At 48.2% G+C, this 24653-nt stretch overlaps 1 protein-coding gene and 1 long non-coding RNA gene across 3 annotated transcripts; one reads left to right on the forward strand and one right to left on the reverse strand.

Annotated features, from left to right (window-relative positions):
* Positions 1–7844: 7844 nt before the first annotated feature.
* Positions 7845–16164, reverse strand: LOC131582288 (uncharacterized). Its single transcript, XR_009278308.1, has 2 exons — positions 15978–16164; positions 7845–11059 (listed from the first exon to the last, which is right to left on the reverse strand). It is a non-coding gene; the product is annotated as an uncharacterized LOC131582288 (long non-coding RNA).
* Positions 16165–22363: 6199 nt separating this feature from the next.
* Positions 22364–24133, forward strand: LOC131582284 (uncharacterized). Of its 2 annotated transcripts, XM_058845278.1 has the most exons (3): positions 22364–22530; positions 23077–23242; positions 23770–24133. In XM_058845278.1, exons 1-3 carry the CDS (start codon positions 22476–22478, stop codon positions 23894–23896), a joined length of 348 nt encoding a protein of 115 aa, XP_058701261.1. In that variant the 5' UTR covers positions 22364–22475; the 3' UTR covers positions 23897–24133. The 2 variants fall into 2 exon arrangements, with proteins under 2 accessions (XP_058701261.1, XP_058701259.1); XM_058845276.1 differs by having other exon boundaries at positions 22364–23242.
* Positions 24134–24653: the final 520 nt, after the last annotated feature.

Below are 24653 nucleotides of genomic sequence, written 5' to 3' on the forward strand. Positions count from 1 at the left end.
TTGTGTCCCTCGCCACCGAGAAGAGCTGACGGCTCGCATTGTTGTTACCTTGAAAGGGCAGTTATCACGGCTAATCCACCCTCCAAGGTTTTTCCTCAGGATAATTATTGTTTTGGTGATTCATCTTGCAGACCCTGCCCTTCCTTATTCGCACAAAATATCCTACTCCCTGCAATATTTCTGGGTCAGGCTCGTGCCACACATGTGATTTCCTCTTGGGCATGCAAACAAGACAAGATGGATTTAAAGGTCAGCCAGCGCCGGGCTGGCCACCCTCGGCTCTGCCCCGCGTGTCACCTGTGGGGACATTGTCACACGGTGAAGGTTTGGTGCTGGACGGGCACAGGGTGGTCAGTAAAGGTCACTCGTGTGGGGTGGGGGGACAGTGCCTCTGTTGTGCTGGAAAAGTTCACTGCTCCTGTCTTTAGTGGAAAACATTATCACCAGCACATCCTGGCATGTAATTTGGCCTCATTTATTATCGTCGAGTGTTGGCTTAATGCTTATGGTGCATTTCTAAGGCACTTAGAGAGGGTTGTGGTTTTTCAAGGAAGCATAACTCATGGAGGACAGTGGAGGGAGAATCCTGAAAGTTTTTGGCAGTCAAATTTTACTGAACATGAAAAACATAACCTGGGCAGGCTTTAGCATGATCTCTCCATGGCCCAGAGGCCACGGGGAAGGAAATATGCCCAGCAGGCAGGATTACCTCCTGGGTGAGCTGGGCTCTGCTTTTCCTGCCAGCGTGCTTGTCCGGGGCTGTCCGTGCATCCTGTGCTCCCCACCAGGCACATGGCTTGGCTTCTACCTTGGCATGCAGAAACAGGATGAAACCCAGAGACGGCACCAAAAGGTGGATCAGTTTAGATTTGGGTTTCTTTGGGAGCTTTTCCCCCCACTTTCACTTTGGTGTTTGTGTTAGAGGGGTGGGCCCTCAGCTCACAGCTTCTCTGGCTCTCCCTGATGGTGTGACACAGGAGGAAAGGGGGAGCACCATCACAGGGAGCAAGGAAAACCCCAGGATGGATTGGATTGGATTGGATTGGATTGGATTGGATTGGATTGGATTGGATTGGATTGGATTGGATTGGATTGGATTGGATTGGATTGACCACCTGCACCTGGTGAAGTGGCAGTGTTTTAAGGTCCCCAGGGCAGTACAGGCACAGCTCCTGCTGTGACCCTGTCACACACAGGTGGAGCACAACGCCCATCTCCAAACACAGGAGGATTACTTTTGGTATCAAGGCACAGCAGCCAGCACAGCCAGAGCTGACACACACTGAGGAAACCTGCCCAGGTACCAGCCAGAAGAGGCTGGGAGCAGAGTCTAAGCAACTCTCCTGCAGCCACTGCCTGCCAGCAAACAAGGGCAGGGACAGCCCCAGTCTGCCCTGTTGACCAGAGGCAGCTCACATGCTCCTCATGGGCCAGGAGCAGCACCTGCTGATGTTCCTGACTGATGGAACAGTTCTTAAGACCAAACTGATTTTATACATGATGGTAGTCTCACAACCCCTCCCTGCATGGTACATAGCTATGACCTGTTTCCTGAGAAAAAACACAAAATGGAATATTCTAGTGGCTTTTACTTTGAAGAAGTTAACATAAACCGTGACCACACTGATTTGTTTTAAAAACTCTCCCAGCAGCCAACACTTACATTTACAGTTTCTTTACATGTGTAACACCAACAGCTCAGAGAACTGGGGCTGTAGTGGCAGAACAGGTTCAATCTGCTGCTGCTCTTTTGAGTCTTAAATGCTTTGAATTGGCTTCACCATGTCTAAAATCCTATTTTTTAAAATTTTCTTTTCCTGGAACAAGAGTTCTGAAGCAACACTTCTGAGAGCAGCTACCTGGGCAGGGAAAGCTAGTTACAATGCCTAAAGTATCAAAATCACTTTTATTTGGGTAAACAGTGCTGAAACACCATTGTACAGGTACACCTTAAAAAGATTTGCTTGGGATTTTATTGTTGTACAAGGAAAATACCCACTCAAACTACCCAAGCAGTAACAGAGCCACTAAATGTGGCCAGTAGAGAATCTAAAAATATGACGGAGGGTTATATTCACCATGGCTTAGGCAGTAGAGAATATAGAGTTTTGTTTGGTTACTTGCCTCATTTGTAGGTAACAGTTTTCAAAATGCTTGGTTGGAATTGATTGAGTTTTGATGAAGCTCCCAAAGATGCATGTTAGAAGCAGCTACCTGAGCATTTTCTGTTAGGTATCAAACCAACATTTCCAAAGCTTTGTATTGAACTGTCACATGAATTTAAAGTGCAAATCTGTGTTAAAAGCTTCACTGGCCATAAGCAGAAATGTGGAAACTCAACAAATCACCTCTGGAAAAAATGGCATTTGTGAGCTATATTCTCAGAAGACTAAAAATAGAGCTCCATCTGTTTGTTTTCCTTTATGAAGTGGCCAACTGTAACACTCCCTTACCAGCCCTAAAAAAGAATTTACATAAAAGATGATGACGCAAACTCTTATCTCATGACTGTGTCTCATTAGGTCATCAATAGTGGGCAAGAAATTACTTCACTTTTAAAGTGTCTTTGCCATCTTCCCCAACCGTGAACCAACTCAAGAAAATATTTTGGGGAATTATCTGCACAGCAACCTGTTACCTTATTAGTGCAAATGTGTCAGTGGAAGCTGCAGTAAAATCTGAATTGTTTATCACCTGTAAGGCAGCACTGACATGGAAACCCTCCCATGGGCAGTCATTAACAGAGCTCAGAGCTGCTCTGACCAAAGGGCAGCCAGGGCGTTCTCCCAGGAGAACTCCACAGCTTCAAACACTGCTGAACGGAGCTCGTGGACACCCAGACCTTTCAGCTCTATTTCATGATGTGTTGTTTTATTTTATTGTAGGAAAAACACTTGTCATGGCTTATCTGTCCGACAGTGATCATGTTTGGTGCTGGAAAATGAGCATCCAAACCTGTGCCAGGGCCTCAGCACCCTCACAGGGAGGAATTCCTTCCCAATATCCCATCCAACTCTGCCCTCTGGCAGTGGAAGCCATTCCCTGTGTCCTGTCCCTCCATCCCTTGTCCCCAATCCCTCTCCAGCTCTTCTGGAGCCCCTTCAGGCCCTGGGAGGGGTTCTGAGCCCTCCCTGGAGCCTTCTCCTCTCCAGGTGAGCACCCCCAGCTCTCCCAGGAGCAGATCCAGGGCAGAGGTGCACAGGAGGTGTTTTGTTGTTATTTAGTCACAGAATTTTTTCTAAAACTCAAAACAGCATTGGACTGTTTTCTGTTGCCAATTTCAATGGAGAGAGCTGTGTTTGGGTTGGAGAGGGATGACAGTGATCAGCTCTGTGCTGTTCACCCTGTTCAGTATCGAATTCACCAGTCACCACTTTAGATTTGGATTTCTGGAGATTAATTCTTGAGCACTTGCACTCCCCACCAGTCACCCTAAAAGCAATAAACACAGTTCCAGAGCAGCTCAGATTTGGCTGCTGTCAGAGCTCTACCTCAGTGGAGTCTGAAAATCCCTCTGTGAGCCAACAGCAACATGAATGGGCAGAGAAGGTAGAAGGCTTTGTGTACAGCTGTGCTGCATCTGGATCCAGACATGGGATCTGAGCTTCACAGGAGCACCACGCTGCTCCTAAAACCAAAGGAAAGGGGATAGAAGGGAGCTGGGGAGTGTGGGATTGTGAGGTGTCCTGTGCAGGGCCAGGAGCTGGTCAGTGATCCTCATGGGTCTCTTCCAGCTCAGGATATTCGGTGATTTTCAGTTCCTACATTTTAAGAGCAGCTGAAAGGAAAATTCCTATGTTGGCCCTGCTTGAAATACAACACTGTGGTCACTGAATGGGATTTGAAGGACTAGCAGTGCAGTGGGTATTTTTTCTTTAAGAAGGAAATCTTGGAATTTCTTGGCCCCATTTCAGAATTTCTGCAACACAACGGAGTTCACTGAGTCATGGCAATCCAGGGGGAACACAGGTTTTGCCAGGGTTGAAATGTGAAATAGAAAACAGGTATTTTATTAAGAGAAAAAACTTTATAACACACCTCAGAAATATACTTTAAATGCATTGGAGATTTTCATATGGTCTAATTCACTTCACAATGAATAAACCAACAGCCTGGTCTACGGCAGGTGTCCGTGCCCATGGCAGGGGTGGAACAAGATGTCATTTAAAGTCCCTTCCAATGCAAACACTTCTAGGATTCTGTGATATAATTTTCTTTTTGGTGGCTTTTTTGGTTTTTTTTGGTAAATATAATACATAAAATATTTATATATTTTATGTAATATTTACATATTATATATGTAATTATTTATATTATTGATATTAACTCTTGTATCCCTCAGAGTGCTAATACCATCTTTCTCTTCATGGCTAGGGTAAGCAGACATGGCCAAGCTCCTCAAAGCAAACACTTCTGAAAGCCACCAGTCCCCCAACAAGGCCAGCAGCCTCTGCCCTGAGAGGTCCAGGCTGGTATGGGGCCCCTGAAAAGTACCCAGGGCATTTCCCACAATGTCACCTTCCTGCTGCTCACTCAGTCAACAATAATCCTTTCCTAGCTCTGAGTAGATTAATATTATAATAATTTTATTTTAAAATATTTTAATTTATAGTATGTCAATATAATTAATAAAGAATACTTAATAATTAGTATCTTAGCTAAGTCTTCTCTTAATGTTGATTAATGTAATGAGTTAATTGTATGCTTTATTTCAATCAAGTGTTTGGACAACACCCTCAGGCACAGGGTGGGATTCTTGGGGTCTCCTGTGCAGGCCCAGGAGTAGGACTCAATAATCCACAGGGGTCCTTTCCAGCTTGGGATATTCAAGATACTGTGAATCATTCTAAGTTCAAAATGAAATCCGGTTCTGAGGTTAAGGGAAGGATTTCCCTGGACTCAGCTGAACCCAGGTTTAAACACGTCTGTTCCTGTCAAAGGATGGCTCAGCAGAGCTGCTCATTGGCACTGCACACATTTCAGCTCCCTGCACAAGAGTTTCACACCCTTCATTGCACATTTGTGTGACAGTAAGCTGAAATTTTTTACCAGCCTCCAACAAGAATCCTATTTCCTGCCTTTGCATCCTTCAGATACTTGTACTCTGCTCATTTCACATTTCTTAGTTACTCAGGCCTGATGTTCCACCTATTTCATTTATCTGTCGGTTTTTCCACTGGTTGGATGAGGTTTGCTCTAAACTGAGGAAGATCTCCAGTGCTGTCTGTGCATCCCCTGCATTCTGTGCATACTTTTCCTTGCAGCACAGAGAACAAGACAATTGGGGCAGTGCTGGGCAGCTGATGAAGAACCAAGCAGGAATTACATCAGACTCTAAAAACAGTCTCAGCCTTGCTCTCTGTAAAATAAACATCAAGGAAAGGCTTTGGCTGCTCTTTTGGTGTAAGACCCTTTGGTATTTTGTACCAGGTACAGTGTGAGTCAGGGACAAATTTACTGTTGTAGGAGTTGGGAAGTTCAAATTACACCTCTCCTTTTCCTCCTTAACCCTCCTCATTTTAGGGAGCTACTGCAGAAATCACTTCCAGCTAAGAATCAAGGTTCACAGCAGCATTTTGGGACACTGGGATTGGCTGACCACTGCTTGCTCCTTTCCCCTCATTTACACAGAGCTGTTGGAAGTGTACTGAAGGGTGTAAAATACATAAAGTGAGGTACACAGGGAGTAGCAAACTCCCTCACAGAACTGGGACTTCCATGACTTGATCATTTTCCCTGCTTTTATGCTGTGCTGGGTTTAACTACCCAGCTTGACATCATCTGTACAGAGTTTGCATGTCAAAGGAGTATTTTTTCAGAAACATTCTCCTGTTTCAGAAAGGACCTTTTCAGTCACCAAAAATACAGGCCTTAGTAGCACTATGAGGCTTGTAATAGCTTTATTTTGAAGACTGCTTTAATACAACAGGCTGGAAGAGAACAGTGTCTGATTTTCCAGTGCCTCTTCACTGGAGTGGTTTTAAGTGTCTGAAACAAGCCAGCCTAAAAATCCAATTCCACTACAACCAATAGAACAAATAAGAACAAATCTGATTTCTCATGTTGCAACAACCCACACTGACATCTGATGCCTCCAGTAGCTCCTGCCAGGACTCATCTTTACTGAACTATGACATTAAATACACAGCTTCAGCTTGGGGTGTGAAGGCCACACCATGCTCTGATGGCTCTAGAATTGTGGGATGTCTATTCTTTTGGGAGGCTCAGCTGAAAGCAATAATCTCAGTTGAACTTGTCTCACTGGGCTCTTGACCAGTGTATGTGAGATTTATCCTCCTCTCTTTCAAGGGTCTTTGTTTTCCCCTTGCATATGTATCAGATATTTTATCTTTTGTCTTGTCAAGCAAAAACGTGTCTGCACCTATTAGAGTCCAGCTTGCTACTTACCCAGGGACAGAGCAAGAAGGGCTTTTTGGCATAAAGATGTCACAGAATCTTTCCGGTTGGAAAAGGGCCTATAGATAGAATACAACCATTAGCCCAGCACTGCCAGGATATAATATCCCATCTAACCCTGCCCTCTGGCAGTGGCAGCCATTCCCTGTGTCCTGTCCCTCCACCCCTTGTCCCCAGTTCCTCTCCAGCTCTCCTGGAGCCCCTTCAGGCCCTGGGAGAGACTCTGAGCTATCCCTGGACCCTTCTCCTCTCCAGGTGAGCATTCCCAGCTCTCCCAGCCCAGCTCCAGAGGTGCTCTAGCCCTGGGAGCAGGTCCAGGGACTCCAGCTCTGGACTCTCTCCAGTAGCTCCACATCCCTCCTGTACTGGAGATTCCAGAACTGGACACAGTAGAGGGAAACTCTTGGCTGCCATGCCCAAGTTCTCAACGTAAGGGAGAGAATTTTTAACGCATCAAGTTCCTTTACCATGACCATGGCACAAGCTCCCAGAGCCCCTCTGCCAGCACAGGGATGTTTATTAGCAGTGGTTTCTCTCCCAGAAAAAGCCCAGCAGGTCTTGGGTTTCACACTACAGGGAGATCTCAGCACACCTTTCTACATGGAAGGGCACAGAACATAAATCATTCTCCTGGGATGTGCATTTGGGCTGGGGCTACGCATTCTATTTTTGGAGCAACACTGGAATGTTTCCAAGACCACCATGACACAATCACTGCACTATGGGTGGTAAACAAGTCCCTGCTGCTGCTGCAACCCTTCCTGCACAGCTTGCTGTGCATTCTTTAAACACTGCTTTTATTACAAGCGTTCCTGCCATGCTGTCACCTGATCCTTGCACCCCTCAGAATACACACATGGAAAAGATAAACCAACCCTGAGCCTCACTGAGCAGATGCCATCCACTGAGTGGAATCCACAGACAGATCAAGGTGAGAAATCACCTGGTAAGGCAAGACTGCTGAACCAGCAGCTGCAGTGGATAGCATGGATTATTTAAGCCTTTTGTAAGCATACCACTTATATTTATAAAATGTTAGGTGCATTAAAGCTTTTAAGGCATTTAGTACTGCTGAAATCAAACTCAACGGTGTTCCTCTGCCTGAGCCTTACCTGTTAACTTACCAGCTGTAATTATGTTAAGCCTAGATTTTTGTGCAGCAATTTAAACTCATGGTAAGAAACCAGGTCTGGAGTACACAGAGCTCCTGCACATTCAGCAGTATATAGGTATTCCCCACCCACAGTGAAGTCTTGTACCAAAGATCTTAAACAGAAGTTAATACCAGAATAATTAACACTATGATTAGTGTTGGAATTATAGTGAAGACCAAACATGGCCTTGAGTTTATTTCAATGTGGGCACTGTTTTCTTTTAAAACTCACACCTTCATTTAGGAGAAAGTAAAGGCAATTCACCATCAGTTACACAAAATACTGTATTTTATTAACTAAAAAAGTACAGTTAAATTCACAAAATGTTCAATATAAGCAATACTTAACATGTTTATAAGCTAGGACTGTTTTGCTTTGCCATTTAAATGGCAGCTGGTGTGAGCACAGCATGTTAATGCTGCAAGGTGCTCAGAACTGAAATCTCCATACCCCACAGAGTAGTGTCCAGCCAGAACCCTACCAGAACTATTGCTGTGGTGCACTGCAATTACATCGAAAAACATGGACTCATTTTTAACAATTCCATGAGAAACCGTGCCACTGTTTTTAACTGGAAACTCCCCTCCTGCAGGACTGTAAATATTGCACCACTGTGAACTTGGTTCACTTGGAGGGCCTATGCCTGGTGAGAAAGCACCAGCTTTCAGGTCAGCTGGAATCTGATGCTTTTGAGGAAGGAAAACTGGAGTTTTTCCACTTGAAATGCACTAAGCCAAAGGAAAGGTGTATTTCAGCTCCCTGTGAGCACAGTACCAGAACTTTGATGTTCAGCAGTTCACACCACTTCCACCCTAACCTCAAGAGCCTCCAGCTTACCCTGGAGGAGCTGCCTTCCCCACACAGCCTCTTACTTACCACAGCCCTGTGTCCCCCAAGTGGCACATGCAGCCCCAATGTCACCATGCTGCATTTCAGCCAGCATTCCTACACCTCCATTTGGGACCAAATCTGCCAAGACACAGCTTTCACTAATCCTCACCACACTTAGAAATACATTGTCCTTTCTCTCCATGTCCCAAAGCTGCAGAGGTTTGCAGGCTGGAGCCCAAATGGTCCTGGTGTTATAATAAAGCCCTAAGAAAGGCAGCAGGTTGTATAGTTACCTCCTTGTGAGCAAAATCCCTGCCCTAAAACTATGCAACCTACTACCTCTTCCTAGGAGCCCCATGCTTCCTCTGTGCAGTTCTTCACTCTCTGCAGGACTTTAGCTGCCCAGCTGCTCTGCTCTTCTGCCCTGGCTGGGCATATACTCCGAGGTGACACTGTCAGCACTGACCAACAGTGGCTCACTGCCTGTAACACCCACAAAAGGCTCCTTTTTCACTCTGCCTAAGCTAAACTTCCCATCCCTAAGAGCATTTATTTCTGTGGGATTTTTTGTTACTACAGCAAGCTGCTTGCTGGGCATGCTAGCACAGAACCAGTTACAGACTGGGTACACCAAGCACAACAGGAGGAAAAAGAATGCAATTAACTTTACAAGTCTTTTTACAGAAGCAATATCACTTTATAGATAAGTTCTGGCTCTTGGATGCTCAAACTCCAAAGCTTCACCCTGCTCCCCCCCCTCCCCCCCAGAAAGGTGAGGTGTGTTTTGGCCAAAATTGGCCAGCAGGTAAATTTTGTATTAGATTTGGAAAAGCTGCAGAAAAATATGCAGACTATAAAATAAAGGATAATTTTAAGTTTTCCCTCCAACTTCTACCAAGCAGTTGGGAGTTTTAAGTTTTAATGCATTATGGAAACTGGGATGTCAGAAGAGTTTAAGTCACAACGTACAAGCTTGAGCTCCTTGTATTTTACGTTCTCCTAACTGACTTGGAATAATTTCCCTCTGTGGAGTGTTCCACCTCCTACCTAAAGCACAGGCATTTTCCATCCCCAGCCAGTGCCACTCACCTTGGGAGAAAAGCCACGTTAAGTCACAGGTATCCTGTGGGGGTTGCACCATTCACACTGACTGTCAGTCCTGTACATTCTGGCACTGCTGCTTTACAACCCTGAATTCATCTGGTTTCTCTCAATGAGTATTTTTAACCCAGGACTGGCTGCAAGGCAGTGGAGTTTGTTTTACTCCTCAGGGAAGGCAATAGATTGTATAGTTATCTCCTGAACAGGGTAAAATAACTACCCCACAACTATACAATCTACTACCTCACTCTGACAGAGAAGCAGAGACTTCAGCAAGAGCTCAGCAGTCAACCTCAGTTTCATTCTGAAGGATGTTTGATACAACTCCCCAACAAGGGGGACACCAGGAATTTGTATTTAATTACCCCACCATACACATGCAGGAATAATCTATTCTTGATTTTTTATTGATTAGAGCAGAAAAAATAATGCAGAATGAAACCTAACTTTTCCAAGAACTATAAAAATTTGAACACAATTCTCACAGCTATTACAAGTATTTTGTCCTGTCATAAGCACTACAAGTACAGAAATTCAGCAAAATCTGACACTGATCTTAAAACTGAGAAGCTTCCATTGTTGATTATCTGCTGCTTTAGGAAAGACAGTAGATTGTATAGTTATCTCCCAGTGGTGGGTATGACCCTAAAACTATACAACCTACTACCTCATCCCACAGTGCAGGCATCTTCAGAGCTGGGACAGGATTGCTGCTTCAGTCAAGAAAAGTCAGGCTAGCTGCAGACAGCATTTATAATACTCACCAGAGAAAAGGCCTTCCCCTTGCTCCCCCTAGTCACAGAAGGAAGTTATTTTAAAAATAAGGTTTCTTGATTTCAAAATTTTACCAATTGCTTGGGTCTTAAGTAATCAAGTTGTAGCAATCATAGCAACTACAGTCATTAAAGTTCTGTTCAATTACCAGCCATGTTCCACAGGTGTCACTTCTCACCTGAAATCAGAAGAAAAGGCTATCAGCAACACCATAGGCAGACACACATTTCTTCCTCTTTAGAACTTAAAAATAATGCAATCTAGGACCACAGCTATGTGACTGATTTATACTAATCAGGATGAGGCCCTAATATTTGCAATTCTGATTAAATAAATGTTATTACATAGAGAAACCTTTTCACCTATTGTAGCAATAGCTAAAAAAAAAATTAAAAAATCATGCACTGTCCAAAGTACTCCCTGGAGCTTTTACTGCTAGTCTTAAATTACACTAAGCCTTGTGAACAGGAATTCTTTTATTAGAAAAAAACCTCAAGAAGATTATGGCCTCTATCCTGACATTTAGCTTTTAAACTACCTTACCAAAAGGACACTGAAGAGACAAGTCTTCCCATCAGAAAGAAGTCTGAGTTTCTCTAAGTGTCCCAATGTAACTTTAAAGCCAATTTCCACATTAACATAGCTTAACATCACCTTGGAATACTGAAATGAGAACACTTGCCAAACAGATGCACCACTCAGAATCCCCTTCGTAGCAAGGACAGTTTGAGAACAGGGCTGGTAAGGAAAATGATTGTTTGTCCAGGTTGTTTATCCAATAGCTGAAAATGTATAGAGAAAAGCAGTTTTTAAAACACAAAATACATTTAACTAGATCCCAGTTGCAGCCTGCTGTTTTCAGCCCCCTCTGCAAACAAAGCCTGCACAGAACAAGAGCACCCTCATGCCCGTTGATGTCCTTGCCAAGCACACAGCGCGTGATCCCGTGCACTCACACAAAGGGATGACGTTATTCCTTGGACAGACACAAAATCAAATTTCTTTCCAGCCCCCTCAGTGTCTTACTACAGAAACCTTTATACAAACAGCGATGACAAATTTGGGTGACTCAACCTTAAAATCTCACTTGTAACTGGTATAATTACCGCTATTTGCTTTTGCTAATTTACACATCTACCAGAAAATAAACTTCAGCATGGACACATGCACTTGGTCCTGATGCCCGAAACAGGAATAAATCAGAACAGCCACTCTGGGACAGAGTCAAACATTTACAGAGCACTGGTTCCCATCACAACCCTTTAAATCAGCACCGGCAGAGCTGACATTACTTTCCCTGTTTCTGCATCTCAGCCTTCAGCAGCTGAGTAGGATCCCTGTGAATTCCCATTCCTCAGGGGGAGAGGCAGCCTGGCCAGGGAGCCAAGCTGCACAGTTCCAACTCTGCATCTTCAGTTGGACAGTGATCCCAGAAAGTTATGGAAGTCCCACATTCAGTGTCTGAAGCTGATGGTTTTGTGATGGACTGAAAATGTTGAAGCACTCTGAAAACCTGGACAGGTGTTATACACCTGTTAAAATTTTGTGTAAAAATGTAAGGCAATGCTTCTGGCATTTCTTTTTAAAATTAAACCTGAAAGACACAATTATTACAATAAACCTAGAAATTGATCTGCTTTATTTTTCCACCTTTAGACACAGATTAGGTGCAAACCTAACCAACCTGGCATGTATGAAACAATTTCTATTTTTAATATTCTGCTTTACATTAATCCTGTATTTTGGGGCATGTTTAATTTGTGGATGATATTTAACAGTCTTTCCAAGCTGTGTCACCTATGTTACCATGTTCTTGGACAGGTGAGATCTGCCAGGTTCCATTGAAGGCCTGCTGAGTGCTGCTTCTCTCACACCATGTATCAGGGGGTTCTGGCACTCGCAGCACCAGGGAAGCCTGACAAATTATCCTGCTGGCATAGCCTCTATTGAAGAGAATGGTGTTCTCTTCCCCAGTGAATCCGGAGCTGCTCAAGCCACAGCCACTGCAGCACAGGAGCTCAGGGTCATGTACTTGGCAGGTTCACTCTTTCAGCACAACACATCGTGAGAGACAAGCTTTAAACAATCCTTGGGTCATCTGCTTTCCCTGTTAAAAAAGTCAGGTTCCCAAGGGCTGCTTTTCCTGCCAGCACATGTGGAAGGGGACAAAGTGACTCCAACTGTGGAGCTGCACAATCTCAGCAGCCCCAGCTCCCAAGCCTGATCCCAAGGTTGCAGCTCTGGCCTGCACAGCTCCCGCCACACGATGGAGCTCCGAGATTTACGGAACAGCTCCAACACCAATTCCTTTTACCCCTGGATTCCAGCAGCACTGCCTGCACTGAAGCCCCACTTCCTGAAACCCAGGAGCTTCCGCTGATTGAACATCTGCCGCCTTGTCCAGCCGTGCCGAGCATCCCAAGTGACTGATGCAGGCTCCTGCCTCAAATGTGCTCATTCCGTGGGGTTTTTGTGTGACTGGAGTGCACAACAGGAAGAAAGGGAGCAGCACAATTAATATCAACTTAATTATTCCCGATACCACTTCCCCTCACTCCACTCACCCAACCCTGCACTGCCTGTCGTCACATGCTGCAGGCACATCTCAGCCCCTCTTCCCAAAACAGGTTCAGGAAAATCAGAGGGTGACTGACACCAAGTTTCAGCATAAACTAAAAATGTTTCCTTGGATTCTACCATCCTTTGTCTTAATAATGTGCTAATCTGAAGGTAACACCTCTCAGCCCAAGCCCAGGCACCTCTTTTTCCCCTGCTTAGACCAAAAATTTAAAGATTTAATACCTCTTTTTGGACCTGCCAGCCCACTGAGCACCAACACACTGGGGCAAGAGTAAATCACACCAGAAACTGCTCTGAACTGGGAAATTCTACCGAGGAGAAAAGGAGAACAAGTAGTTCCAGCACATACAAATGCACAGATGTCCTCCTGGGCAGCACCACAGTCCACATACCTGGAGAGGGATCCATGTCCACAGTGGAATTTTTTGGGAATTTTTTACACAACATTAAGATTAACAGCACTGACTGCTACCAAAAATGCCTTTATCTATTGCCTCAATTGGAAATGCAGGGTTTCTTTCCAAAATCTCTACCCCGCTTGCATTTAATTAACACAGACTATTCTGGCTTCAAGTAATTATCACAAGATATTACTGTTGTGCTACATTTTCAATTAATGTGTTTGGTTTCAATTTATTTTTCTAACCATGTAGTTATAGACGGAATACGAATATCCAGAAACCATAGCCTGAGAGAAATGGGAAGTCACCACTGCCCACTCAAGCACAGAGTAAAGCCCATATCCTGTGGAAAAGTAAAGTCTGTGAGCACAAGGAACAATTTTTGCTAAGAACAGAACCAAAGGAACACAAATCCCAGCATTTCTCCCTACACACACTCTATTTTACAGCAATAGTACTAAACTCTGCATCCAAGTGGTGCGTGTGCCACAGCACTGCACAGTGCCGCTGGAAATCTCAGTGAGGCCTGAGAATGACTACACCAAAACAGTCAGATTTTCTACTCCTCTTTGAGTACTCCTCTCTCAGTACACAGAATAAAAGCAGATATTTATAAATAAATAAAGGTACATTTCAGCTTCAAATATTACAAAGGCCTCAGTGCCCTTCTCAAACTGAAGCATCGGTTTGGTTATCTGGTCCTGCCTCAAACATAAATGTGTACAACTGTGTATTTATTCACTAGATTTATCTCTCTTAGGACATGCTAGAAGCAAGCAGGCTTTTTCTGCAAAAAGTTTACACATGATAATAATTACACAAATTCAGCAAGAAAGTTAGTCTACAAAAATATTTCAAGACTGCTGTGCTATGTTATTAATTTGCAATCTAATCAAACACCTATTGTTCTAAGTCCTGTAAACCTTTCACTATTTGCAAATGAATTCATGTTTTTCACTACTAAAAACAGAGGAAAATACAGAAAGCATTTATCAAAGGGAAGGTGAAGTAAGGATACAGCTCATTGCAGTAGGAATGCAAGTGAAAGTGAAAGCAAATGAACTCATGTTTTATCTAAACTTCCTTTCAACTAAGGAAGTACTAAATCTCCAGTATTAGTATGCAAAATCATTTCCTAACATGACCTGTGTGAATTGAGGTAGCACATAAGATACACAAAGTACAACTTGGGAAAAACACAGTGAAAAAAAAAATCACAGCCAGCAATTTCCTATTAAAAATTTCACCATACAGCTATTTACTAAGTCCCTCTTCATGAAGCTATCACAGGGGGAAAAAAACTCCTCAACAGCCCATTATTGCATGTTCACTAGAGCAAGGTCGAACCACAGTTGCAAAAAACTTCTTGGGAGTTCACACTATTTAACACCTGAGTCTTGCTGTGAACAGAACTGGTCAAATTTGACAAGAGAAGCCACAGCAGCAAGGAACTGTTTGGTGAGGTCTCTGGCAGCTGGGGATGTTTGAAGATGCCCCATTTCTTAAATGTTATTTAAGTTATTGCTTCTGAAGAGAGACTAATTTCCCCAGAAATTCTGTGATGGATTCACTTTGCCCCACTGCTGCTATTCAGCATCATTCCTGTGTACATTTTGAATGGGAACAATTTTTTCCTGCCAGTTAAGCACTTCAGTCACAAAACTGCCTGTGCAGAGCAGTACAGATAGAGAGGAGTACCAACAAGGTGGCACATGCACATCACTAAACAAGGATTATCCCAAACCTTGACCATCAGGTTGAGTTTACCTTCCTGAAATAAATCACAGAATCACAGAACTCTTAAGGTTGTAAGGGAACTCTGGAAAACATCCAGTCCAACATCCATCCCTGCCAAAGCAGGATCACCCAAAGCGCAGGTGACACAGGAACACGTCCAGGTGGGTTTGGAATGTCTCCAGAGAGGAGTCTCCAGATGTCACCATGCCCTCCCTGGGTTCCCTCTTTCAGTGTTCTGCCACCCTCACGGAAAGTCGTAACGTAAAATCATAAAAATAAAATTTGATGTGGTCACACCTTTATCTAAAACTGACTGAGACGTGCCAGAATAAAGTCACCACCAGTAGCTGTGGCATGCCAGGGCTGGAGCCTGCTCTGTTGCCACCACCAGCCCTGCAAGGGAACCCGCACGTGCTGAGCCTTGAGCCGGCCCTGGGGCTGAACTTCCCACGCCAAGGGCAAGGGCCACTCCTGCAACACCCGGAGGCAAGCCAGAGCTCCGGGCAGAAACTGCAGGTCCGTGTTACCCCAGAGCACCTCTGCTCCCGCGGGGTGCCGCTGCTCAGGAGCGCAGCCAGCCCCCAGCACGCCGTGAGCCGCCCTGGCTGCGCTGTGCCCGCGCAGGGCCGCACCGGCACCAGCGCCACCGCTCCCGACCCATTTCCAGGACAAACCGCCCGTGAGAGCCCGGCAGGAACTGCCGGGGGCGATGGGCCCGGGGAGCCGCAGCCCCCTCGCCAGATAATGGTGCTCGTTATGAACGGCAGCCCCGAGCAGCCCCCGTGCCCCCTGACAGGGGCTGGGCCGCCAAGGCAGCTCCACCTACTTCCTACGGAATTTTCTTCGCCTTGGCCCCTCGGTCCGAGCTCAGCCCCCGCTGCCGCCCTCTCGGTGCCCGGGCACGGCTGAGCGCCGCCCCAGCCCCGGTACCGGGGGGGGGGCTCCCCCGGCCAAGGTCCCCCCGGCCCCGGCAGTGACGTACCTGGCGCTGGCGGCTCCCGGGGGCGGCACTTCCGGACCTTCCAGTGAGCCTGGAGGAGAGCGGGGGAGAACGGGGGGAAAAGGCATCGATGAGGGGAATAAGGACAATGAACCGGACCCGCGACAGAGGCGGCGGAGAGGCCAGGCCGAAGCCCCGCGACCGCCCATACGGGCCCTTCAGCTCGGGCCCTCCGCCCCTACCGTCCCCCCGGCGCGCCCCGACCCCGCGGCCGCTCCCTCGCCCCCCCCGGCCCCGCGGCCGCCGCCCGGTCCCGCCGTCCCGGTACTTGCGGGACCCGGATGGAGTCGCGGCCGCTGCGGCCGCCGCTCCCGCGGCACCACGGGAAGGGCGCCGCGCCCCGCCTTCCGCAGCCACCGCCCGCACGTCCATCACCCGCCGCCTCCCGCGCCCATTGGCTGTCGGGCCGCGAGGTCCCGCCTCCTCGCGGCAGCATAGCTTCTCATTGGTTAGCTATGAACAGGGCTCTGCCCCGTCCGCCATTTATTTCGGGCGCGTTCCACGGCGGTCCCGTAATGGCGCCCCCGGCGGCCGCTGCGCCGCGGCTGCTCCGGGCCGCGCCCGCCCTTCCCCGCCTCCAGCTCGGCCCTGCCCTGCCGGGTGTGAATAATCCCCGTGGCCCGGCCCGGTCCTGCCCTGCCGGGTGTGAGTGAGCGGCCCGGCCCGGCTCGGCTTTCCCCGTGTCTGCCCCGCGGCCCGGCCCGCGCCGCTCGGCCCTTGTGTGCGGCATTAGCGCCATCACCGAGTTTAGGGAGCAGGGCATCCCCGTGGCCTATCGCAGAGAACCGTAGAATCATCATGGGCGAAAAAGCCCTTTAATGTCACCCAGCGCTGACGCTGTGACCCCTAGAGCACCCAGCGCCAGACCCAGACACCTTTTGCACAGCTCAGGGATGGCGATTCCAGCACTGCCCGGGGCAGCCTCTTCCGGTGCCTGACCGCCTGAACAAGTGAAAACATTTTTATACTATCAAGTCTGAATCTCCTCGGTCTCAGTTCAAGGCCATTTCCTGTGATCCTCTCACTGCAGGCACACCACCACCTCAACTAGGGTTCAAATAATCTTTTCTGGTTAAACTCCTGATTGATTTTTGTAACATTTGGGGGATGCACAGAGTCTGTAGGGAGCATCAGAGCCTTTCAGAGGAAGAGATGTGGTCCTTCAGCTCCTTAGTGTCTCTGCAATATCACATTCATCAGGACTAATACAAGCTCATGGGGATAAATTTTGTGTTTAAAACAGAACTTCAAAACAGCATTTGTCTTCCATGTCTCTTAATTGTCACAAGATTTTTGGGATAGATTTGGATTCCAATAAATAAATATATTTGCTATAATTCTCAACACAATATCTATAATTATATCTAACTATATATAACTATATTTAATATAAAATATTGAAGTAAAGAAATAAAATTGTGTGAATGCACAATGTATTCTTGTCAGAATTTTTCTTTTGAGAAATTTTTTAAATAGTGAAACTTGTCAGTTCCTAACAATTTTTAAGAAGTTTATGGAGTTGGAATGATGAAGTTTGTGTGTGTCTGGTGTCCTGCCTCACTTCAAAATTAGTAATTTTTATGCCAGATTCAGGAAGGGCACATGAGCCTTGGCGGTAGTCATGAGAGCAATGAACACATTAAACAATGACCCAACTACTGACTGGATAAGGCAGATGCTTTGCATGTTGAACAAACTAAATCATGATGCCTTAACTGCTAAAATGCAGTTTTTAATCTTGCGGAGGTAAAACTTTTTCAAGTAAATTCACCTGGCTGCTGCAGTGTGTGTTATCTGTGATGCCGAGTGTATTTTGCCTCTTTTTCTGCATGCTGGTACTGCAGGGAGAGGAGCTAAGAGAAGCTGCTGCACTTCCCCCGGGGCTCACGAGATGGGGTGGGAGCTCCCGAGTGAGCCCGGCCAGGGAGCGCTCAGAGCTCTGCGGTACCACCCACGGCCGGGTTCGCTCCCACACCGCTCGGAACCCTCGCTGCCTCACAGACACAACTGACTAGGAGTAATCCTCACGGGGTATTTGCCAGGAGTCCTGCTCGGAAAAGGACAGAGGAATCTCCTTTTGGTCATAATTTTGGAATCAACTTCTGTATCTTAATGTTACTTATTTTTTGATTATAATAATTTTGATGTGTACGGATTTTGTGAGGTATTGATCAACAGCTGGGATTTCCAAAATATACATTTTTGACTTAGTAGGGAGTTAGCACATATAGGATAGAAAGTGTGCAGATTAATAAAATGAAAAGAGATAGAGAAAATTTCATATCAAGTTTATGCTTTCCCTATGGTCTTTATGGATTTGGTATGACTGTCTATTTTCCTGAGTACAGATATTTCAAGCTCAAATTTAAATCTCTCCAGGGTATCTTCAATTAGACTATTCCATAGCAGGCCAACAGGTTCTTCCATCCCTCAAAGAAATGATCTATTACAAAGGAAAAAATAAATAAAAAATATTATGAGGGATGCAGGAACACTTAATTTCTCTGCTAATTCAGTGTAATGTAGAAAAACACTTGGCTGTGAGTAAGGCTTGAGTAGTTATCAATACAGTATGATTTGGGTACTGCTACTAGCCAGGGATATATAAACCACATAAGTCATTCCTCATCTGTTTTTAAATACATCATGTGTTGTACAGCAGCTCGAAAATGACACTGGATGGATTAATGACTGAAAGAAAGCCAGGTAACTGGACAGGTGTAATTATGAACAGCTGGGTGAGGTTGCCTGTGCCCACACACACTGATTGCTTTTGGGGATAACAAGACCTGCTTGTTGTGTCAGTTATGCCCCAAAACCCAGCTGACAGCACATAGCACACACTCAGTGTCAGTGCAGCAGGGCTGGTGCTGCCTGCAATAGTAGGAATCACTGATGTGAGTTAAATTTTTTGACTTGATATTGGTATTCCAGGGAGAACCATGAAATGTCTCACTTGTCCAATGTCATACAACTCATCTCTTGTGAATAAAAATGGATTGGATGCAGTTACCTGGCAGAACATGCTCTCCTCACTGGAGGGCACCCCTTGACATCCATTCCCACAAAATCCTGCCCCATCCCTGAGGTCACAACAGGCTCTGAGGTTACAGAAGGGCTGAAGTTGCAGCAGGCCATGAGGTCACAGCAGCCTCTGGGATGACAGCAGGCTGAGGTCACAGCAGGCTCTGAGGTCACAGAGGTCCCAGAGCCCCGTGGTTGCACAGCACCACGAGGACCGAGCAGTCAGTCCTTGACCACGACTGTTGCGGCAGCAGCGGCGGCGGCAGCAGCGGTGCTGACATTGAGACAGCGTTGTGAGGACAGTGGTGGCAGCAAGAGCTGCAGGACTGGCAGTGGGCAAGGCAGCATGGCCTTTGCTCTACGCTTCTTCCTCCTGCTCCTCCTGGCAGTGGCCCTGCCTGACAGGGCTGCCCAGGCTGCTCCCTGGCGAGCACAGGGAGCAGGTGAGCCTGCGGCCTGGCTTCCCTTTCCCGGGACAGCGCTCCCTTCTCCCTGGGAAGCGTTGGGAATGGATTTCCCCAGAGCTTTATGGAGGGTTTCCTCTGTGGGTGAGAGAGAGTCCCCAGGGGCCCAGGGCTGGTCGAGCCACCCCTCCAGGGATGTTGCACAGGGCCTGCAAAGGGGGTGGAGAGTGACCAGAGTGAGTCCAGATCTCCCCAGGCCCCTCTGCAGCTTTGGCCATGTCCATTGATATCTGGCTGCCACGGCCTACCCCAAACCCCTTGCAGTGCCCAGTTCCCTAAAGCACAAGGGGATCCCAGCACGCCATGGCCATGGTTCTGATCTGTGCTTCCTTCTAGATTGGAATGCTAGAAAAGGTTTTCCAGCACCTTGGCTGGAAGAGAGTTTGGATCCAGTGGGACCTCCCTCAGGTAAGATATCTATGTTCTTCCATAGATTAGTGATTGGCAACCTGGCAGGAACCAGGTGACAGAAGCTTCTGTGGCTGTTTAGTTACAGGTGTGTCTGCAGAGAAGACTCCTCTAGCTCTTGGGCTGGATGCTGCACATAAGCCTGGCTCCCATCACAGGGGTGAGTAGTGTGTCCCTGCTGACCCCACAGCCTGAGCACTGGTTTTGTGGGATCCATTTCTGCAAAATGGAAATATTTTCCGTTAAGGTCCTCCAGCAGGAAAGACCCAAGCTAAAGGAGAAAACAAATCTCTGAAGCCCTCTGAACTTCTGGACCAGATGCTGCGTGAACTAGAGAGACAGCGTGGTGGGTGCATTTCCCTCAGCCTTCTCCTGAGACTCAGCAGCCGGGGCCTTTCTCTGCACATCTGGACACGCCGTGCCTGGCACAGCAGGAAGGGATCCATGGCAGACTCGCTGCCCCACTGCTGCTTTCACTGCCTGCAGGGCTGTTTCCCAGCCTGGCCTGGCTGCAGCTTCTCCCCAGCCTCTGCAGGAAGGCATTTGGCATCAGCTGACAGGGAGCCCAAACTGCACCATGGGCCATGCACACCCTGAGATCCCCTGCAATTTCTCAGTCTTGGGGTAGATCTAATAGGCTGGTTGTTTGGATGAGGAAGGGCCCTAGGGAGAGACACCCAAAGCCCATCTGATTTCCTGAAGCCTACCCATGACTTTGACAAATACTGCTCCCTGAAGATGCCCCCTCCCTGATGGGAAACAGCTCCATCTGATCCAGCTGTCCGTCTCCCATTCTCTAGAAATGAAACAAGAGCCTGTGCAACAGGAAACGTTTCCTGGAGGAAGCAGTGATTCTGTACCAGACTCTGCTGCAGGAAGGGAGGCCATGCCAGGCACAGTCACAGGAGGTAATTGCTGTGCCTCTGGGCCTGAGCCCTGCTGAGGCTTGAGCTGCCATCTCTGCTGCTGGGGAGTGCAGGCACAGCCTGGACAAAATTGGCATGGCCACACTGTATTAGGAACAGCGAGAAGTACAACACTGACTCTTTTAGCGGCATTGTCCAACAGAGCAAAGTTAAGTGGAACACCACCCCTTGACAAAACAACCTGGAAATTGTTCTCCTTTACCAAGGTCTATTTGGGTTCCTTCTTATGCTTTCCCAGGCCAAAGTGAGAAGCCTGTGTGACTTAGTTTCACACAGGCTCTGTTCTCTGCTCGCTTTTTGCATTTAGTATTCACACTGGCACAGCCCAGAGGAATTATCCTCAGCAGGCTCAGGACACTCAGCTACTGAGCAGTCCTGCTGGGGTCCCTTCATAGGAGACACGTCCCAAAATCTGGCAGTGGTTGCAAAGGGGTGCCCATGGTGGGGAATGGGCAGAGGGGGAGGGCAAGGTTCCACTGCATCTTGAGAGGGCCTGGCTCTGTCCCCTTGGGCTGCAGGAGCTGTCCCAGCAGAGGGAGGGCAGGAGGGATGGAGCGGGTAAGGGATATTTGTGGCACTGCCTGCTGCTGTTTTCCCCAGGGCTTTAGGGAGGATTTCCTCTGTGGGAGGGAAGAGAGTCCCCAGGAACCCTGGGCTGCCCCAGTTTCCTCTCCAGGGATGTTGCACAGGGCATGGAAAGAGGATGGAGTGACCAGGAGCCAGCCCAGAGCTCCCCTGGCCCCTCTGCAGCTTTGGCCTTGTCCATTGACATCTGGCTCCCACGGCCTTACCCAGCCCCATTGCAGAGCCCAGTCCCCTAAGGCAGAAGGGGATCCCAGGACACCATGGAATGGTTCTGATCTGTGCTTCCTTCTAGATTGGGATCAGGACATGGATTATCTTGAAGCCCCGGCATTTAACAATTTCAAGCTCTTGGAGGATGCTGAAGGCAAGTTCTAAGTGTGTCACTGTAGAACACAAAATGATTCACACAGCCACGGTTCAATGTATGATAGGGAAAAAGAAGGCTTTTATTTTTGTGATTCCAGTATTTATAGATTCTCGACAACAACCAGGGATTGGATAGTTAGGTTACCACCTTCCCAATCACACTGGTAGTGAGAAACATCCATCAAAAGACGTTTCTCTGAAAGAATGTATAAACATCTATGTTTATAGTTACTTTCCTGGGAAAGTGACTAGAAACTGTGAAAATAAGATCAGAAGGTTTAATACTCTGGGTGACATCAATGTGCTTTTCCTGACATAATAATCAGTGTCAAGGTGGCAAGAGCTGTCTCATGTGCCATTTTAGTTACAGTCATTAGAGGGTTAAATGATACTGGAAATCTTGCCCTGCTCCCTTCTGGAGCCCTGAGAGATCTCACAGCATTGCTGTCAGTGGGAGGAAGGAGCATTTAGCTGTCAGTCTTCTTCCTGTGTGCAATGGCAGTGTCTCTTTCTGTGTGCTCTGTGCAGCCATGGAGAGGAGCAGAGAGGGAAGGGGCCAGGCCCAGGGCTGTGCCCGGGGGCTGTGCCTTGGCTCCTTTGCTGGCCCCAGGGAGCCTGAGGATCTCCTACAGAGCCACAGGAGCTGTTCTGTCCTACCTTTCTTTGCAGCTGTATCTGTTAATGAAGGTGATCTGGCTTACCATCCCATGTCCAGGACTGAGCCTCTGGGATCCAGGAGCTATTCTCTGGGAGATGGTGAGGGTAGGTCAGGGCTTTTCCCTCTGGGAGAGCTGCCAGCTCAGAGCCAAAAGGTCAGCCCCAAGAAATGGGACTCATGCACCAACATCACTCCCTCTGCAGCTGCTCGCGGAGCTGGCACTGAGCGCCCAGAGGCCCAAGGCACAGGAGCGGCTCCGAGTGGGAGCCCTGCCATGAGCTCAGGGCCACAGCCAGCCCTGGCTCCCAACTGGGCAGGGCCTGCACGGGCTCCTGACAGGGCCTGGCTCTGTCCCCTTGGGCTGGGGGAGCTGTCACAGGGCAGGGAGGGTCAGGGGTGGCAGTGGCTGCTCAGGGATGGCTTTGGCCTGAGTCCCTGGAAGGAGCCACTGCCCAAGCAGCTGCGCTGTCCCTGGGCTCTGCTCCCGGCCTTCTGGGCTTTGTTGGGTGGCACAGCCTGTGCCAAGGGGCAGCAAGGAGCCTGCAGGCCCCAGCTCTGGGGCAAACAGAGAACGTCCTGGACATACCCAGCGTGCTGCCAGCTCAGCAGCGGAGCACAGCACAGGCTCACACTGCCCATTGCTCCCACAGATGCAGCCGGCACCACAACTCATGTTTCTGATTCCCAGAAGGGCATTGAAACAGGTTTCTGTCAGGGAACACTCTGTTGGCTAGAGATAACGGCCATGGTGGCTGGTGGAGAGCTTGTCATCATGTTGTGCTGCTTTGGTGTCTGGTATGCCTGGAAGAGAAAACGGTGAGTGTTTTGTTCATCTTTCCCTCAAACAGCTTCTTTAGAAAGTCTATTGCAGACAGGAAATAGTGTGAGGCTGCTGTGGACTTGTGGGTAGTCAGTGGTTGTCCAAATAACTCTACTGAGAGTTCTGCTGCTGCCCAGGGCTTTCTTTGGCCTCTTCACTGCGGGGCCTTGTCCTGGGGAGCCCGCTGGGGCTGCAGCCAGTGCTGGCTGCCACTGAGGCTGCCTGGCCAAGAGCAGCCCCAGGAGCAGCAGGCAGAGGCAAAGCAAGGTAGGGAGGTAGAAGAGAAGGGAAGAGATTGGCCTTGAAAGGCAGACCTGCTCTGGGGCCTGTTCCTGGCCAGGGACCCTGCCCAGAGCCATCCCCTGCTTACCGGGTCCTTGAGGGACAGCTCTCCAGCTGGGCCAAGGTGTGCCAGCAGCTCCAGCCATGCTGGGGAGCCTTGGCTGCTCTGGGCCCTGCTGTGCAGGAGGGTCTCTGTGTGCCAGCGGCAGCTGGGGGCCTCAGCCACCTCCTCTCTCAACAGGCACCTCCTTGAAGCAAAGCTGAAAGCTGGTGGCTGGTCCCGAGACCTCTACAGCCAGAAGAGCTACAGCAGCAGCTCTGACTCTGATGAGTTTATATTCGCAACTTCAAGCCTTTTGATGCTTTGAGGGGACAGGCCCAGCCCTCCATCCAAGCCAAAATTCCCCAGGAAATGAACTGGAAACCTTCAACTGAACCATGACTGATAGCTGCCAAACTCACGTCTTCTGTTCCAATAAATAGATGTAGCTCCCACCCCATTGTCCATGTACTACCACTAGCAAAGCCCACACAGCACCAGCCCTGGCTGAGCTCCATGTCCAGGAGCTGCCAGGGCTGACCACGGTGTGGGCAGGCAGGAGCCAGGCAGGGGCTGCTGTGACCAGTGGCGGGGCTCCGAGGGGCTGGGAGAGTCCAAGCTGAGCGTCCCTGGGGTGAGAGCACATTTCCTTCAGTGGCATCACCTGGGCCTGCACCTCCTCCACTGGAGTGCCCAGGAAAAGAGGGAACCATCAAGACCATCTCTAGGGACACAGCCTGGCCAGCAATGTCAGCAGGCAAAACAAAGTCTCTCTCCAGTTAACACACACTTGATAGGACCTAACTTGTGGGCCATCACCAATCCTGCAGGGTGCTGCACAGGGTCTGCTGCTCTGGGCAAGGGCCAGAAGGGAAGGGAAGGGCCATGTAGCTGTGGGCCCCAATGGGTCTGACGAACAGCACTGGACGCACAAGAATCCAGCTGCAACTACACTTGATTTCCAGATCAAAACACTCGGTGTAGCTGGGCTGGGCTTCCCTGTAAGGCACGTGGGGGCTTTGGAATCCCCCATAAAGTGCATGGGTGGCTGTGGTCGCTTTGACGTAAATACGACCTCCTACTCC

The sequence above is a fragment of the Poecile atricapillus genome, chromosome 9, assembly GCF_030490865.1.
Source record: "Poecile atricapillus isolate bPoeAtr1 chromosome 9, bPoeAtr1.hap1, whole genome shotgun sequence".
Taxonomy (NCBI): Eukaryota; Metazoa; Chordata; class Aves; order Passeriformes; family Paridae; genus Poecile; species Poecile atricapillus.

Bases quoted from the DNA above. Each gene is read 5' to 3' on its own strand.
- LOC131582284 (XM_058845276.1), top strand. From the start codon at position 22,476: ATGTCCAGGACTGAGCCTCTGGGATCCAGGAGCTATTCTCTGGGAGAT. The intron at 23,243-23,769 runs GTGAGTGTTTTG...CTCTCTCAACAG, and splicing joins TATGCCTGGAAGAGAAAACG to GCACCTCCTTGAAGCAAAGC.